We start from the raw sequence: 19556 nt of genomic DNA, 5'->3' as shown, positions 1-19556 counted from the left end.
GGCATCACCATGCTTTTGAAAGTGCGCGGATCCGGACTTTTACAGTCCAGGTCTGCCTGTACCGCCCGCGTGGAAGCAGCTGAGCTGCTCGGATCCGGGTTCTAAGTGGCTCGAGGGTCTCCAAACCCGGGGGTCGTGCGGCCACTCAAATGAAATGAAGGGGGTATTTACAAGGGGTTATAGAGTTTGTGACGCCACCCGTGCACGGTAACTGGGGTGAATACCGCCGCTGGCGTTGGGGAGTACCCGGGGTGATGACGGGGGGGAGGGGGGGCAGCCAGGTGTTGTGACCCTCCACGGGCAGGGGGAATGCCCCGGAACTTGGTGGGAGGATAAGGCCGTGGGATGCAGGGATCACTCTTGTACTCACTCAGTCCATTAAGCAGACACTGACAACCAGGTAAACCAAATCTCTGGACACCGCTGCTGCCGAGGGGAGCTATTTCGGGTTCCGTCCTCAATGGTGCTACCTGGTGATCCGTGACCTGCCTCCTGGCACTAAGTTTACTTCTCTGGTGGTCCCGGTAGTGTGAAACTTGCCAGGTCCCGCTCCCCACTGTGGCTAAATGAGGGAGCTTGCTCTCAGGGCTCACGCTTGGGATTTTTTGGACCGTTTTGGGTGGAAAGTCCTATTCCCCTCGTTGCGCTAGTGCCCCGATTTTGGAGCTTTTGGGAACGAATCTTGAAGGCTCCGTTCTCCACGGGTAAATTATCGGGTTGCATGCAGCTATTCCCCGACCTAGGGTCCACGTACCCAGTCATGCCTCGGTCCCGGACCGGTGATGGTGCAAGGCCGCCGGCTGTCCTGCTCGACAGACCCAAGCCCTTTGCCACGATCCCCTGCGACCGGGGGTCTGACTCCTCTAGGCCCAGATCACCGTATGCAACCTACACAGTTTCCTTATGGGAGTCACCACTCCCGATCCTCCTCAGAGCTCCTCACAGCTCGAGAGCTACTCTCTTCCCCACTCACTAACCGACTCTCTAACCGACTGACTACACTCCTCACCTCACCTCCCCTCCCTGACCCCCCCAGGTGGGCGACTCTATTCCACTCAAGCCGTCCACTGGTGTGTCTGGTGGGTGTGGTGCAAGGTGTATCTAGGATTTGATTTGCTGTGGTAGGTAACACTATTTGGTTAGGGACCCATAACCAAGAGGGAGGTGGATACTGCACGGTAGGGTAGATTGTGCAATACCCTGTGACCACCTGATAGTCCAGGGGCGTTACATGCCCATCACTAGTTACATGGTGTCCATAAATGGTTATAGCAAGCCGTTACAAGTAAGTCAGTCCTTTGTGACAGGGCCGCATAATATTTCCATATTTACGCTTAGGTTCTATCTAAGCCTGAGGTCACATTAGAGTTGATTCTCTCATGCGAGCGAATCGGATCGATTATGTTACTGACACTCCAATCAAACTCGGATCCGAGTTTGGATAAGTGCCAGTGTCGCGGGTGGGGGCGCCGGCTACGGCCGGTGGGGAGCAACTCGAGACGCTCGGATCCAGGATCGTGGCGGTGGCTCGAGCGGCAGCCGGATCCGGGACTCTTGCAGCAGCCCATCGCCCACAACGTAATAAAGGGGTTATTTACAGGGGAGAGTTTGTCAGTGTGATGCCACCCGTGGGTTGCGGTGATGGTTGGTGACACCGCCGCTGCCTTGGTATGGGGCGCCCGGGGCTGATGGAGTGGGGAAGCAGGCAGGTATCCCCTCCTCGGGTAGGGGTGGTGTTGTCCCGGGGCCCAGGTGTAGGTGGAGTGTAGGTTGGTGGAGAGTGCTGGAATACCGTCTGCAGGCTGGACCGGATTATACCGATGTACTCACTGTTGTTGAATAATTCACACAGAGTCCAAGAAGTAAACCAAGTGCCGGATGCTGGTAGCCTCTGGAGGGGTGTGCTCGGGTCCCACAGAACGGGGGCCCTTCCTCCTGCACTCTAATTTGTGTCTTGTGTGTTGACTAGTCCGCATGGAACAGGAAAAGTCCACTCCCGGTGTCTTTGCTGTGGGAGCTGTGGCCTGCGAGATCTGACCCTTGGGATTTTTGCAGGCACTTGCAGATGCCCTATCCCCCGCGTTGTGCTTCTGTCTCACGCTATCTGGGCTACTCGTGGGACAAGATCTGGAACCTTGTCCCCTGCTGGCTAATTGGAGAGGTGCTTGAAGCTGTCCTCACCCTGGGGTCCAGGAACCCCGACTGTGCATGGCCTCCGGACCGGATTCCCGCTGTCGGCAACGGCGAGCTACAACCCTGCCCCAGTCCACTTAAGGTCTCCCGCGACCGGATCTCTGTCACCTGTGGCCCTGCTCTGCCGTCTGCCACCTACTCAGCTCAGGTAGTGTTGCCACCACTTCACTCTTCTCACTTCCTCTGTCCAGACTAATCTGCTGTGTTCCCTCCCCTGACACCTCAGGATCCCTAGGTAGGTGTCACCATCTGCCTGGCCCCGTCCACTGGTGTGTCCCTATTGTCCTGGGGGGGGTGACTAGGCTTTTGTGGCTGGTGTTTGTACCTGTGTGTGGGGTTGTGTTGGTAAGCCAAGGAGGATGGAGTCCTGCACTTGGAAGATTTGTGCAGTCTCTGTGACAACCTAGTTTTGCCAGGGCGTCACACCAGCTTAGAGTGATCCGGCTCTCTCATGTGATAGAATTGGTGCACAGTATCAGGAGAAGATGGAGAACAAAATTTCTCCATCTTCTCCATTCTGTGATGTTATCCAAGTGCAGTCCAATGATCTCTGCATACCCATAGACCTTAATCCGTGTCCACCATCCAATTTGCAAGGCAAATCTCAGCATGCTGTCGATTCAGCATGAGAAAAAAAAAGCGCTGGTCGGCAGTGTTCCATAGTTTAACGTTGAGAAAATGTAAAGAATTGTCAGCTCACCCCTCTTCACTCCTGGATCCTGCACCGGTGCACGGAACGCCCTGGCCCGGGCGGTAGTGGATATCAGGAAAGGCAAAAATCCAGCATCACGGAGAGTTGGAAGATTAAAACTCGAATTTATTGAGCAGAAAAAATAAAAATCATACAGATCATGGCAATGAATAAGACTCTCTGGTCGAAACGCGTAGGTTAACCCTCATTTTTCCACCTGTAATTTTTGTGCTCCCCGCACAGTCTGTATGATTTTATTTTTTCTGCTCAATAAATTTGAGTTTTAATCTTCCAATTCTCCGTGATGCTGGATATTTTAACGTTGGAGCTATCCGATAAAACATCAAATAGCACTTATATGGTGGCGTGAGAGAGCTGTAATTCTTAAAATCTGAAGCCACAATGCTCTGCCAGATACATTACATGACAAACGCTAACATTGCATGATGGGCTGTGGCAACTCATGATCAGGATAAATGGATTTCAATAGCAGTCTATTGTTTAATGGGAAAAAGAGTGCATTGCTATTTTTCCAATAAAAAATGGTGAAGCGGTTAAGAAAACCCGGACATAGTTGTGTATGTAACATTGTTTTCACCTGTGATTGAATATTATATAGCTTTTATATATTGTGAAAAAAAAGGTTTAATTCTGAAGGCAGGTAAGGCCCAGAATACATAATATTCTTAATACATTTCAGCTGTTTTATGTTGAGTTTATAATTTTACCAATTGATGGATGATGAGGGCAGATTATTAAGGCGTGATATGATATAAATCTTTACTTTGAAAATTATTTATTTAAAAGATGCAATACTTTTGCACTATTTTGAAAAACAAGCTATTCTACAAAATTATAGCGACTCATCACAGATATTAATTAAAGGGAACCTGTCACCTGTAAAAACTATATTAACATGCAGATATGGGCTTGATCTGCAGGTTAAAAGCGTTTGAATCCTGCCCGATGCCTGCACATTAAACCCCGCTGCCGGAAGGAAATTAACTTTAATCCTCCCAGCAGTGTTTCCATTTCAGTCACAGGGACGGCACTGGCGCGAGTCTAGTCAACACTCAATATATTATATAGAACGGCAGCCATAACCACACACCCCTGCACTGACTGACAGCATCCTCTAATGATTAGCGTCTGTCAGTCAGTGCGGGAGGCACGGTTACAGCCTCCGCTTTACATATACAGAGCGGTAATTGAAACCACACCGCCACTGGGACCAAAACTAGGGCGCTGCCAAGATGATTAAATTTAATTATCCCCTTATCTGCAGGTAAATAGCATTGTCACAGGATCCTATTAAAAAGCTTGTTGTCAGATATAAGATTTAAAAATGCAGCTCTGGACTATAGCACATTTTATAGCAGAAGATTAATGTAACAAAGATTAAGCAATTTATTTACTACATTACTCAACTGTTTAGATAAAAAATGTAAAATACTGTATAACCTTCAGAAACTATATATTACTTTGTAGGTTGCACTATTGTATCTAGTCAGCACATGAAAAGCATAAAAGTACATAATGATGATTATATAGAGCACATACTCATTGTGCTTTGGAGAACAAACAATAGCAATGGCTTCTGGTAGCATAAGTTGGTAGGAACAGTGAGTGTGAAGATCCACGCTGGACAAGAAAGCTGTCTGTGTTGGATGTGTCTGCAAAAGAAAGGTGAAAAAAAGAAAAAGATGCTTGATCCCGATAATAGAATATATACATACAGAGATACACACACACATGACGTTTTAACATTCAATCACAATCGCACGTAGCGGTCACACGCTACAATATAACTTACGATGCCGGATGTGCATCACTTACGACGTGACCCCGCCGACACATCGTAAGATATATTGTAGCGTGTAAAGCCCGCTTTAGTTGCGCTCATCAGTTAATGAGCCAGCAATTTTGATGCAGGACAATGACCCCTGTCACACAGAAAAATGGGCAAAGCAGTTCCTAGAAACAGAAAACATTGACACAATGAAATGGCCAGTCCAGACCCCTGATCTAAACCCAATAGAAAACCTCTGGAAAATCTTTGATGACAAAGTTATGACCAAGAAACCCACAATAGTCAAAGAACTGTGAAAGAGACTGGAAGAAGAGTGGAACAAAATCACACCAGAGCAGTGTGAGAGACTAGTGATGTCCTGTGGCCGCAGATGTGCTGAAGTCATTCACAGCAAAGGCCTGTACACGTCCTACTGATTGGTGACTGTTGTTACCGTCAAAAAATGTACATATAATCTTTCTCTGTGCTACAGTCATTGCTGTTCTCTAATTATGATCATCATGTTTTCGGCAAAATAAAGGGTTTATGTTGATAAACTTTGGATCTTTTGTAAAACACTGTTCTAGTGGCATAGAGTACCAATTACAAAAAAACTTCAAATGTCGATCAATGTAGATTACATTAAAACCAAGTGATCATACATAGTTTTCTAATTTTGATCTCCAGTGTATAATGCAGGACTCTACTCAATTAGACAAGCCAGGGCCGGCGTCAGCACCCGGCATACCCGGGCAAATGCCGGGGCCCTGGAGAGCCGGGGGGGCCCACTCGGCCTCGTCAGCTCTGGTGCACCTTGGTCGGGGCCCACTCTCCTTAGTTCTGCGGTCCCCGGGCCGAGTGCCGGGGACCGCAGTCCTCGGCAGGAATCTGCGGCGCCGTCTCTTTAAGGCGCGCAGACTTCCTGGTTTGAACTTCATCTGTGGACGGAGCTACAGACCGGCATCCTGCTCAGTCCCACAGATGAGAGTTGCAGTGCCAGCCAGCGACCCCCAGCACAGCGTGTCCCTCCGGCGCTGTGTGGGCCCCCTCTCCACCGTGACCTGAGCGGTATGTGCCCTCCCCAACCCCGATTTATGCCCCCCCCCGGAGCCGCGCGTGTCTGTCTCTGTCTGTATGTAGCAGAGCTAGGTGTGTATGTATATAGCAGAGCTAGGTGTGTATGTATATAGCAGAGCTATGTGTGTATGTATATAGCAGAGCTAGGTGTGTATGTATATAGCAGAGCTAGGTGTGTATGTATATAGCAGAGCTATGTGTGTATGTATATAGCAGAGCTAGGTGTGTATGTATATAGCAGAGCTATGTGTGTATGTATATAGCAGAGCTATGTGTGTATGTATATAGCAGAGCTATGTGTGTATGTATATAGCAGAGCTAGGTGTGTATGTATATAGCAGAGCTATGTGTGTATGTATATAGCAGAGCTATGTGTGTATGTATATAGCAGAGCTATGTGTGTATGTATATAGCAGAGCTATGTGTGTATGTATATAGCAGAGCTATGTGTGTATGTATATAGCAGAGCTATGTGTGTATGTATATAGCAGAGCTAGGTGTGTATGTATATAGCAGAGCTAGGTGTGTATGTATATAGCAGAGCTATGTGTGTATGTATATAGCAGAGCTATGTGTGTATGTATATAGCAGAGCTATGTGTGTATGTATATAGCAGAGCTATGTGTGTATGTATATAGCAGAGCTATGTGTGTATGTATATAGCAGAGCTATGTGTGTATGTATATAGCAGAGCTATGTGTGTATGTATATAGCAGAGCTATGTGTGTATGTATATAGCAGCGCTGTGTGTATGTATATAGCAGAGCTATGTGTGCATGTATATAGCAGAGCTATGTGTGCATGTATATAGCAGAGCTAGGTGTGTATGTATATAGCAGAGCTATGTGTGTATGTATATAGCAGAGCTATGTGTGTATGTATATAGCAGAGCTATGTGTGTATGTATATAGCAGAGCTAGGTGTGTATGTATATAGCAGAGCTAGGTGTGTATGTATATAGCAGAGCTATGTGTGTATGTATATAGCAGAGCTAGGTGTGTATGTATATAGCAGAGCTAGGTGTGTATGTATATAGCAGAGCTATGTGTGTATGTATATAGCAGAGCTATGTGTGCATGTATATAGCAGAGCTATGTGTGCATGTATATAGCAGAGCTAGGTGTGTATGTATATAGCAGAGCTATGTGTGTATGTATATAGCAGAGCTAGGTGTGTATGTATATAGCAGAGCTATGTGTGCATGTATATAGCAGAGCTATGTGTGTATGTATATAGCAGAGCTATGTGTGTATGTATATAGCAGAGCTAGGTGTGTATGTATATAGCAGAGCTAGGTGTGTATGTATATAGCAGAGCTAGGTGTGTATGTATATAGCAGAGCTATGTGTGTATGTATGTAGCAGAGCTATGTGTGTATGTATATAGCAGAGCTAGGTGTGTATGTATATAGCAGAGCTAGGTGTGTATGTATATAGCAGAGCTAGGTGTGTATGTATATAGCAGAGCTATGTGTGTATGTATATAGCAGAGCTAGGTGTGTATGTATATAGCAGAGCTAGGTGTGTATGTATATAGCAGAGCTATGTGTGTATGTATATAGCAGAGCTATGTGTGCATGTATATAGCAGAGCTATGTGTGTATGTACATAGCAGAGCTATGTGTGTATGTATATAGCAGAGCTATGTGTGTATGTATATAGCAGAGCTATGTGTGCATGTATATAGCAGAGCTATGTGTATGTATATAGCAGAGCTATGTGTGCATGTATATAGCAGAGCTATGTGTGTATGTATATAGCTGAGCTAGGTGTGTATGTATATAGCAGAGCTATGTGTGTATGTATATAGCAGAGCTATGTGTGTATGTATATAGCAGCGCTGTGTGTATGTATATAGCAGAGCTATGTGTGCATGTATATAGCAGAGCTATGTGTGCATGTATATAGCAGAGCTATGTGTGTATGTATATAGCAGAGCTATGTGTGCATGTATATAGCAGAGCTATGTGTGCATGTATATAGCAGAGCTATGTGTGCATGTATATAGCAGAGCTATGTGTGCATGTATATAGCAGAGCTATGTGTGTATGTATATAGCAGAGCTATGTGTGTATGTATATAGCAGAGCTATGTGTGTATGTATATAGCAGAGCTATGTGTGCATGTATATAGCAGAGCTATGTGTGTATGTATATAGCAGAGCTATGTGTGCATGTATATAGCAGAGCTAGGTGTGTATGTATGTAGCAGAGCTATGTGTGTATGTATATAGCAGAGCTATGTGTGCATGTATATAGCAGAGCTATGTGTGCATGTATATAGCAGAGCTATGTGTGCATGTATATAGCAGAGCTATGTGTGTATGTATATAGCAGAGCTATGTGTGTATGTATATAGCAGAGCTAGGTGTGTATGTATATAGCAGAGCTAGGTGTGTATGTATATAGCAGAGCTAGGTGTGTATGTATATAGCAGAGCTATGTGTGTATGTATATAGCAGAGCTATGTGTGTATGTATGTAGCAGCGCTGTGTCTGTATGTATATAGCAGAGCTATGTGTGCATGTATATAGCAGAGCTATGTGTGTATGTATATAGCAGAGCTAGGTGTGTATGTATATAGCAGAGCTATGTGTGTATGTATATAGCAGAGCTATGTGTGCATGTATATAGCAGAGCTATGTGTGTATATAGCAGCGCTGTGTGTATGTATGTAGCAGCGCTGTGTCTGTATGTATGTATCCAGCAGAGCTGTGTGTGTTTGTCTGTATGCATGTATGATGTGTATCTATGTATGTCAGTGTATATGACTGTATAGATGTGTCAGTTCTATATGTATTTTTGTGAGTTTGTCGTTAAATATGTATGTGTACGTATGTGTGTCTGCGTGTGGATGGGGCCCACTGGGACTCTTCCGCCCGGGGCCCACAAAAACCTGGAGCCGGCCCTGAGACAAGCCATGTTCACTTTTAGCAGGTACTAAATATTTTCCTAGAAAGCTTGTTAAAAAAAAAAGTAAAAATTAAAGACAGGTCTAAAAATATATACAGTAAATCCCTTTACTGCAAAATATAAAAGAATATTAGAAAAAAAAACCTCAAGTGTTCTGTAGCCATATAGGCTGAGCAATGATTGCAGGTCTACAGGTCACAGAAATCCAAGTTAAATGTTGATATTCTTTATAATTCATGGTAGGCTGTGCATTATTCATTAAACACACCAATTGCTGCAAAACCTATTGTTGAAGACAAAAGGGAAACCGCCTGCCCACAAGTAAAGTGGTTGACCGCTTTCATAAGGGAATCTCCCAGAAGGCCAAGTCTGGAGTAAAATAAAACCAATCTCTCCTTCTACCAAGAGGTCCTTTTTGACAGAGCTACAGTGGTGATGATGTCTCGCCTGCAGCGTGTAACTGCTGCTGCCAATCACTGGGTTTATGCCAGCTACCCGCGTATGATTCTTGAATCAGGCAATCCAATAAGAGCAATAATAAGAAGAATATACAAGTGTTAATTTTTTAACACCAATGTTTGTCAAACTGTCCCTCTGCTGTGAAGACGATGCCTCAAGAAGTGGAGATGATTTCCAACATTTTCTACTTACATGGATCCACCCCAAGGTAAGAAGATTGTGTTGATCTTGCACATTAAACAATTCCTCCACATTCTCCATGTCACAATAGTCTGGTCCCGCAGACTGCTTTGGTACAATTACATGCGTAATGGTGAATTCATCATGAGTCTGTAAAACGTTAAAAAAAGCAATAAGAAATGGTCAAACATATAAGAGTACATGACTTGTTCACAGTAGTCACCTACCGGAGAGCGAATGGGCTCTAATACAACCCCTGGAACAAAATTATGGAATCACCTGGCTCTGAGGATGTTCATTCATTACTTTACTTTTGTTTAAAAAAAGCAGATCACAGACATGGCACAAAACTAAAGTAATTTCAAATGGCAACTTTCTGGCTTTAGGAAGCACTGAAAAAAAAAAATCATGAAAACATAATGTAATAGCCAGTAACTGTTACTTTTCAAGACCAAACAGGGTGAAAAATTATGGAATCACCTGTAAATTTTCATTCCCAAAACTAACACCTGCATCAAATAAGATTTGCTTGTTAGTCTGCATCTAAAAAGGAGTGATCACACCTTGGAGAGCTGTTGCACCAAGTGGACTGACATGAATCATGGCTCTAACATGAGAGATGTCAATTGAAACAAAGGAAAGGATTATCAAACTCTTAAAAGAGGGTAAATCTTCACGCAATGTTGCAAATAATGTTGGTTGTTCACAGTCAGCTGTGTCTAAAATCTGGACGAAATACAAACAACATGGGAAGGTTTTCATGATTTTTTTTACTGTTTCTTAAAGCCAGAAAGTTGACATTTGAAATTACTTTAGTTTTGTGCCATGTTTGTGATCTGCTTTTTTTTTTGTTTAAACAAAAGTAAAACAACTGAATGAACATCCTCAGAGCCAGGTGATTCCATAATTTTTGCCAGGGGTTGTATAATCATGATTGCCTCAACATCACTATCTATTATTTGAGGGAGTTGTCAGATCTCACTCTGTATGACTGCAGACTGACGAATTTTAACAGTGTGATCAGCAAACTGTCACGATACCCCTGAATTCTTGGTGCAAGTGGGTGGTCACGTGAGCGAATGTATGTGATGTACATACTTAGAATCATGCCTCATTAGAGTTAGTGGTCCCGTAGGGAGTTTCATCTGAATCGTATTTTTGTGGGATTTACATGAAAACCCCGACGTAAGTGCTCAGCGCAGAACACAAGAATGTGACCCCAGCCTCACACTGAGCACAATGAAAAAATGTTCTGTACCACAAAATGGTACCAAAAAAACCCAAAACCCATAATTTATAACTTATCCCACACAAACCAAACCCCCACTTCCATTCAGGTCCTTCATCTGTCACTGGAAATATAGGGGCTCCCACATTACTGGTAGAACAAAGACACTTTAAAAGGGACATGGCTCCCACCCCCCCAAATAAAATCCAGTTAAATTAAATGTGGGCTCGCAAATCTAAATGCACCCACCTTCTGAGCCCTATAGTAAGCGACCATGTGTGTGGCATTATTGTACTGGGCAGAGCGCACTTAATAATTTACGGGGGGGGTTAACTCCAGAAGCACAAGCTGGGCACAATGTATGGGGGCACTACAATATATGGGGGCACAATTTATGGGCACTAAACTGGAAAATTTGCAATTCTTCAGAAAAAAAATCATGGCATGGATACTACAAAATAGTCACTTTAGCCATAGATTAATTCATTGGGATGTGCAATTTTTACAATGGGGGTCACTTTTGGGATTTTTCTGCTATTTTGGAACCATAGTGGCTCTGCAAATGTCTCCCGGAAACAATTCTAGTAAAATCTGTGCTCCAAAAACCAAATAGCGCTCCTTTCTGAAATGCTAGGTACGGGGAAGTACCAGGCAAATAACGAAAGGGAAGGGAAAGCCTGTGTCTAGGGAAGAGGGACCCCTGACAAAGCCTACCACTGGGCCCTGGGTTTCCTCCCCGCCAAAGATAGGTTCGGCACCTATGCGTCGAGCCAGATACATGACCCTAGGCTGACCCTGATCTAGTTCCTAGGTAGGGAGCGGACTCGATGATCTTTGTCAACCCCACTAGGCATTAAAGGAGGACACACAAGGATAATAAACAAGGGAAAACGGCAAACAACTTATCTCTAGTTGTCTCAGACTGAGAAGCTGCAACAACCACCAAGATTCTCCTGATGTATGCAAGCCATCTGCTTGCATTGAAGACTTGATAAAGATGTATCAAATATTACCAGCACCGAGTAATAGGAAGTGAAGGTTTATACAGTAAAGGAAATAATTTGATCCCTTGCTGATTTTGTAAGTTTGCCAACTAACAGACATGAACAGTCTAATTTTAAGGGTAGATTAATATTAACAGTGAGAGATAGAATATCCAAAATAAAATCCAGAAAATTACATTATATAAATAATAAAAATTTAATGGCATTTTGCAGAGAGTAATAAGTATTTGATCCCCTACCAACCATTAAGAGTTCTGGCTCCTACAGACCACGTAGATGCTCCTAATCAACTCCTTACCTGTATTAAAGACAGCTGTCTTACATTGTCACCTGTATATATTACTCCTATCCACAGACTCAATTAATCAGTCAGATTCTAACCTCTACAATATGGGTAAGACCAAACAGCTTTCTAAGGATGTCAGGGACAAGATCATAGACCTGCACAAGGCTGGAATGGTCTACAAAATCATACCAAGACAAAACGCTGGGTGAGGAGACAACTGTTGGTGCAATAGTAAGAAAATGGAAGAAATACACAATGAGTGTCAATCGACATCGATCTGGGACTCCATGTAAAATCTCATATCTAGGATCATGAGGAAAGTGAGAGATCAGCCTAAAAATACACAGGGGGAACTTGTTAATGATCTCAAGGCAGCTGGGACCACTGTCACCAAGAAAAGCATTGGTAACACATTACGCCGTAATGGCTTAAAATCCTGCAGTGCCCACAAAGTCCCACTGCTCAAGATGGCTCATGTGCAGCCAGCCCATCTGAAGTTTGCCAATTAACACCTGGATGATTCTGAGAGTGATTGGGAGAAGGTGTTTGGTCAGATGAGACAAACATTTAGCTCTTTGGCATTAACTCAGCTCGCCATGTTTAGAGGAAGACAAATGCTGCCTATGGCCCAAAAAACACCGTCCCCACTGTCAATTATGAAGGTGGAAACATTATATTTTGGGGGTGTTTCTCTGCTAAGGGCACAGGACTACTTCACTGCATCAATGGGACAATAGATGGAGCCATGTACCATAAAATCCTGAGTGACAACCTCCTCCCCTCTGCCAGGACATTAAAAATGAGTCATGTCTGGGTCTTCCAGCTCAACAATGACACAAAACATACTGCCAAGGCAACAAAGGAGTTGCTCAAAAAGAAGCACATTAAGGTCATGGAGTGGCCTAGCTAGTCTCCAGACCTTAATCGCATAAAAAAACCTATGGAGGGAGCTGAAGCTCCGACTTGCCAAGCGACAGCCTCAAAATCTTAATGATTTAGAGATGATCTGCAAAGAGGAGTGAACCAAAATTCCTCCTGACGTGTGCAAACCTCATCATCAACTACAAAAAAAGTCTGACTGCTGTGCTTGCCAATAAGGGTTTTGCCACCAAGTATTAAGTCTTGTTTGCCAGAGGGATCAAATACTTATTTCTCTCTGCAAAATGAAAATAAATTTATAGAATTTATACAATGTGATTATTACGTCACCACTGAAGTCATCTCCATCGACTTCTACTCCGATCACCAGGCGACACCATGTTCCTGCCATGGATGGTGCTGGTGGTGGGAGAGGAGTCGATGCCAGCGGTGCCGGTGGGTGCAGGCTCCGCTCATCCACTTGTCTGGGTTTCCTGGGGATCTGCAGTGCCACTGGCTGACTGTAGTTGGCGGGTGTATCCCAGCTGAACTACCATCATTCAGCTACAGCCTATGGGAAGACATCACACCCTTTTTAATGCCCCTCCTGTCTGCTGACCTCTGCCAGAGATAGTTCTGAAAATTCTGGCTCCTGTTTCGTCCTGTTCTGTGATTTTGTGTGTGGATTACCGCTTGTTTCCTGACTACATCTCCTGCCTGCTGTTTTTGTACCTCGCTGCCCGATCCGGTTTTGACCTCTGCTTGTTTCTGATTACGTCCTTGCATGCCTGATTCTGTCCCTGTTCCACAATTCCTGGTTTGACCCTGCCTGACGACTACTCTCTCAGACTACAGCCTTCCACTGGTAGTGATCTCCAGGGCCCTGTGTAATTCCAAATCCCTGTATGGGGGTTAAAGGGTTTCAGGGTTCTGGGAGTCCTGCTGGGTGAGTGGCTTCCCTCTAGCCTGTCCATTACAGCCCGTCTGAGTCTGTGGATCCAGGCAGGCATTACAGTGATTTTTTGGTTTTTATTTTTGGTATTTTGTCTCTCACTGTTAAAATTAACCTACCTTTAAAATTATAGACTGTTCATGTCTTTGTCAGTAGGCAAACTTACAAAATCAGCAAGGGATCAAATAATTATTTCTTTCACTATATAGACAAGGAAAGTACTGATGAACAGCAGGTGACAGGCTGAACAACGCCTCAGGGTCCTAAAATAAAAGGTATGAAAACGAAGCAGGAATGTTAAAAGGTTAGGAAGCAGTTTGCGCAGTCAAACGCTGTGACCTTCTATAGCCGGACACCACAGGACTGTATGTCACCCGTGACACACCAGTGACATCCGCTCAGCCCTGCTATGTAGCCAAACAGTAGTTTCTGATGACACATAGGGTAAAAAATCATACCCATCATTTTCACATCCACATTTTAAAAGTTCTTTGAAGCATCTATGGGTTAAAAATACTCAACACACCCTTATATGAATTCCTTGATGGCTCTATTTTCCAAAATGGGGTCATTTGTGGGGGTTTATGATGTTTTGATCCCTCAAGGCCCTGCAAAGGTGACATTCTGCAAGCAATCTACAGTGTTATGCAAAGGTTTGGGCACCCATGGTCAAAATTATTGTTATTGTAAACAGTTAAACAAGTTGAAGATTAAAGGGAACCTGTCACCTGAATTTTCGCTATGAAACTAAAAAAATCCCTTCTGCAGCTCCTAGGCTGCATTCGAGAAAGGTTCATCTTGCTACTGGCCCCCCTTTCAGACCTAAATAAACACTTTAGAAAATCTTACCTTTTGGTATGCTAATGAGCTTTGCTGGCCACGGGGGCAGGCTGTATTTCTTCCGTTATTCCCCCTCCTGCCGCTGTTCGCCATCCCCCTGTGTTGATTTAAATCGATGAGACCGCCGCCCTTATTTTCCGCAGTGCTCCTGAAGTCTCGCGCATGCGCAGTGGCACTATCACGGGACTGAGCACTGTTCAAATCGCGAGTGCCGGTGATGTAATTGCGCAGGCGCGAGATTATGGGCGGCGCTGTGAATGTCATCACCAGCGTCATCCAAGTACCCGCCAAAAATCTTGTGCCCGCACTTTTCCCTCTGCCTCCACCGTTATGCGCTAGCGCTGGCCATATCATCCCCGTTACCTATTACCGCGGGGTATGAGATTATGGGCGGGTACTTGGATGACGCTGGTGATGACATTTAGTGATGACAAAGGGGATTCTTTTAGTTTCATAGCGAAAATTCAGGTGACAGGTTCCCTTTAAATCATCTCTAAAAGGCATAAAGTTAAAGATGACACATTCCCTTTGTATTTTAGGCAAAGAATAAAAGCTGAAACGCGCGTTTGGAGAGGGCACCACTACACGATATCAGGTAGTTTTTTTATCATCTATAACTGTCCAGTTGTGCATTATTATCACTTCTTTTCTAATTATTCGCTAGCTGTTGTGTTTACCAGTTATTCTCATATGTGATTATTAATACTTTTAGGCTATGTGCGCACTAGAAAAGTGATTTTTCTCAAGAAAATTTCTTGAGAAACTTCTGGGAGTTGAAGATTACCGCACCTGCGGTAAAAAAACGCACCAAATCCGCGGGAAAAACGCATGCGTTTTTGCCGCTGATTTGTCGCGGTTTTACCGCGCTTTTGCCACGGTTTTTCAGCAGGTTGGTCTCTGCGTTTTTTTATGCTGTAACTGCAATAAATATAGATAATAGATAGATAATCGATAGACAGACAGATAATGGATAGAGGGAAAGATGGATAGATGAATAGATAGATAGATAGATAGATAGATAGATGAGAAAGACCTATATAATGTTCAATCCCGCTGCATTTTCTAAGCTGGCACTCTTTAGTGACTTTCATGTGGCACTAAAAGGGTGCCTAGCCTTGTATTTAGCCATAAAATAAATAAATAATTTAAAAAAAAAAAACACGTGAGGTCTTTTGTAGCCAGCTAGGGTAAAGCAGACGGCTGCAGCCTGCAGACCACAGCTGTCAGCTTCCCCTTGGCTGGTAATTCAAAACAGAGGGCACCCCACGCTGTTATTTTACATTAAATAAATAATTTAAAACAAAAAACGTGGGGTCCCCCCCAAATTGGATCACGAGCCAAGGTAAAGCGGACAGCTGTGGTCTGATATTTTCAGACTAGGGAGGTCCACTGTTATTGGACACTCCCCAGCCTAAAAATAGCAGGCCGCAGCCGCCCCAGAAGTGGCGCATCCATTAAACGTGCCAATCCTGGCGCTTCGCCCCAACTCATCCCGTTGCCCTGGTGCGTTGGCAAACGAGGTAATATATGGGGTTGATGCCAGATGTGTAATGTCACCTGGCATCAAGCCCTGGGGTTCGTGATGTCACGCGTCTATCAGATACCCGACATCACCAACCCAGTCAGTAATAAATAAAAAATTGACAACAAAAAAAGTTTTATTTGAAAAAACACTCCCCACATTCCCTCCTTGACCAATTTATTGAAAAGAACAATCAATTCCACGTCCGGCGTAATCCAATAAGGGGTGGGGGTCCCACGGCGATCCATACCATAGTCACTGTCCCATTCAATGAAGAACAGAATGTTCCCCATTGGCTGGGAGAGCAATGCAGTGACCTGAGCTAAAATCAATAGGTCAGCCCAGGTCACTGCAGGGGATGCCGAGCGCTGCCATCAGGAGGTTAGATGAGATCATTACCTGCAGTGATGATCTCCTGCAGTCCTGCCATCAGCGCTGTCACTGCCTTCTATGCCCGCCGCGTTGTCAGCAGTATCACGAGAGCCCGTGACGTCACCGCTAGTGACAGTCTCAGGCCGCTCGCGAGACGGGCATAGACAGCAGTGACCGCGGTGATGTCAGGAGGTAGGATATCGTCACAGCAGGTAATGATCTCATCTAACCTCCAGACAGCAGCGATCATCATCCCCGCGGCTGCACGCACTGCTGTGTGTCAGTATCTGCCTGCGCTGCAGCGTGACAAGACACTGACACTGCTGTGCTGGCAGCGGTGGGGCCGAAGCGGGACACAGACTGCACGGGCACCTGGAGGTCACACGGAAGTGCTTCTGTTCGGCGTCCAGGGAGTGTGACGTCTGTGTTTACTCTGTTCCGCTTCCTCTTCCAGGCATAATGACATCACTCCCTGCAAAACCGCAGGCAGCGATGAGCATTACCGCAGGTAAATCGCGGCTATACCGGGGGTATACCGCACATCATTTGCTACCTGCGGTATACCCCCGGAATTTCGCGATTACATTACAGTGAATGGAGTGAAATACCGGGGGTATACCGCAGCTACCTGCGGAAAAGAAGTGACATGCACATTTTCTCAAGAAATTTTCTCAAGAAAATCTTCACAAAGAATTTTCTTGATAAAAGAAATTGCAGTGTGCGCACAGCTATTTTTTTCCCATAGGTTTTGCTGGGAAATGTCTGCAGAAAGATTTCAAACATTTCTCAAGAAATTTCTGCAGCAAAACCGCGGGTAAATCCGCGGGTAAAACGGCCTAGTGCGCACATAGCCTTATAGAGTATCTCAAGAAACATTCATTTACTATTACCTGTGGTGTTCTGGTGCCATCTACTGGCCATTTCTATATACTGCTTTGCTTTATAGTCATTTTGTATTTTTCATATGTTATTATATTATCACCAATAAAATTATGTTTTAACATTTTTACATATCTTAAAACGTCTTCAAGGTACAGTTGTATAGCCAATATGGGCCTAAAGTACAGACTCTCAGCTTTAATTTGAAGGTATTCACATCCTACTTGGAATAAGGGTTTAGGAATTCCAGATCTTTATTTTGTAGCTGCCTCTTTTTCAAGGGACCAAAAGTAATTGGACAATTATCTCAAAACCTTTTGATGGACTGCATGGGTTACCCCCTCGTAAAGCCATCAACAGTTAAGCAGGTAAAAGGTCTGGAGCTGATTCCAGGTGTGGCATTTGGAAGCTGTTGCTGTGAACTCACAACATGCAGTTTAATGAGTTCTTAGTGGCAGAGAAACAGATCATCATTAGGCAGAAAACAAAAGAAATCCATCAGAGAAATAGCAGAAATGTTAAAGGGGTTATCCGGCTTCTTTTGACTTTTTTTCATTATTCCACTATTGGGCTACATTGGGGCAGGTAAGTAGATAGAGACCACTTACCTGCCCCGCTGTCAGCCCCTCTCCCCCGGCTCAGAGCGGTCATGTGACCCCTCCTGCCGCGATTTTGCTGCTTCCGGCCTTTGCACGTCTACATGGGCAGGGCCATGTTGACATGCAAATCTGGGACAGCATGTCGCCTCCCTGCTGGGCTGTACAGTGTTTGGAGTAAACGCCCCCATTCCCTGCCCCCTCCCACACATTCCCCCGCACCCCGTACTCCACCCACAACCTCCCACACATGCCGTAGTCTCCCTCCTCCGCCTCCTGTGCCCAGCTACGTGCGCCCTGAATTGCAGCCGAGTCAGTGTCCAGTTCAATAAGGCAAGGAACACTTGTTGTCCGATACACTGCCAGCGCCGTGTCCCCAGCGCTTTATTATGTGGACTGCCTGACGCCCTGGGAACTGTTCCCCCCCCCATTTTACCCACCCCCGCCCCCCCTGTCAGTGTTTGCCCCCCTCTGCAGTATAAGCTACCTCTCATTCTCAGCCTGCAGTGCGTGCATCCACGGGGATGACGAGCGCTGCTTCACTGCCCGTGCAGTCTGTGTCCCGCTCCCTGCCAGCCCCGCAGCTGCCCGCACTGCAATGTCAGTGTCTGCCCACAGTATCTGCAGCTTCTCACGCCGCGGGGCTGGCAGGGAGCGGGACACTGACGCTCTCCCGCTGTGACGCACAGATCACTGTGTGTGACAGCGAGAGAGCGACGAAATGAAGCCAGCAGGAGCCGGCACTGGCAGCTGCGGAAAGCTGTAACCAAGGTAAACATCGGGTAACCAAGGTGGTTACCCGATATTTACCTTAGTTACCAGCCTCCGCCGCTCTCGCTGCCAGCGCCGGCTCCTGCTCTGTGCACATGTAGCTGCAGTACACATCGGGTTAATTAACCCGATGTGTACTGTAGCTAGGAGAGCAGGGAGCCAGCGCCCAGTGTGCGCGGCTCCCTGCTCTCTGCACATGTAGCTGCAGGTTAGATTAGATGACATAATTACCTGCAGTAACGATCTCCTGCCTCCTGACGTCACCGCGGTCACTGCCTTCTCTGCCCGTCTCGTGGGCGGCCCGAGACTGTCACTAGCAGTGACGTCACGGGCTCTCGCGATACTGCGTAGAACGCGGCGGGCATAGAAGTCAGTGACAGCGCTGACGTCAGGAGAGCAGGAGATCATTACTGCAGGTAATGAACTCATCTAACCTCCTGACGGCAGCGCTCGGCATCCCCTGCAGTGACCTGGGCTGACCTATTGATGTTAGCTCAGGTCACTGCACGGCTCTCCCAGCCAATGGGGAACATTTTGTTCTTCATTGACTGGGAGTCTCATTGACTATGGTATGGATCGCCGTGCGACACCCTTATTGGATTACGCCGGACCCGGATTTGATTGTTCTTGTCAATAAATTGTTGAAAGAGGGAATGTGGGGAGTGTTTTTTCAAATAAAAATTTTTTGGTTGTCTATTTTTTATTTCTTACTGACTGGGTTGGTGATGTCGGGTATCTGATAGACGCCTGACCTCACCAACCCCAGGGCTTGATGCCAGGTGACATTACACATCTGGCATCAACCCCATATATTACCCCGTTTGCCAACGCACCAGGGCGCGGGATGAGCTGGGGCAAAGCGCCAGGATTGGCATGTCCAATGGATGCGCCACTTCTGGGGCAGCTGTAGCCTGCTATTTTTAGGCTGGGGAGTGTCCAATAACGGTG

General features: G+C 45.4%; 1 protein-coding gene across 1 annotated transcript in view; it reads right to left on the bottom strand.

Moving 5' to 3' along the window:
- The window catches only part of STAMBPL1 (STAM binding protein like 1), a 135586-nt gene that overhangs the window by 14408 nt on the left and 101622 nt on the right, over window positions 1-19556 (bottom strand). Inside the window, 2 exon segments of the mRNA XM_075348737.1 lie at window positions 4445-4557; window positions 9313-9450. Coding sequence (XP_075204852.1) covers window positions 4445-4557; window positions 9313-9450 — 251 coding nt within the window.

The sequence above is a fragment of the Anomaloglossus baeobatrachus genome, chromosome 5 (genome assembly GCF_048569485.1).
Source record: "Anomaloglossus baeobatrachus isolate aAnoBae1 chromosome 5, aAnoBae1.hap1, whole genome shotgun sequence".
NCBI classification, from domain to species: domain Eukaryota; kingdom Metazoa; phylum Chordata; class Amphibia; order Anura; family Aromobatidae; genus Anomaloglossus; species Anomaloglossus baeobatrachus.
Note: the sequence above shows the minus strand (reverse complement) of the source record. Positions and strands in the feature narration are given on the sequence as shown.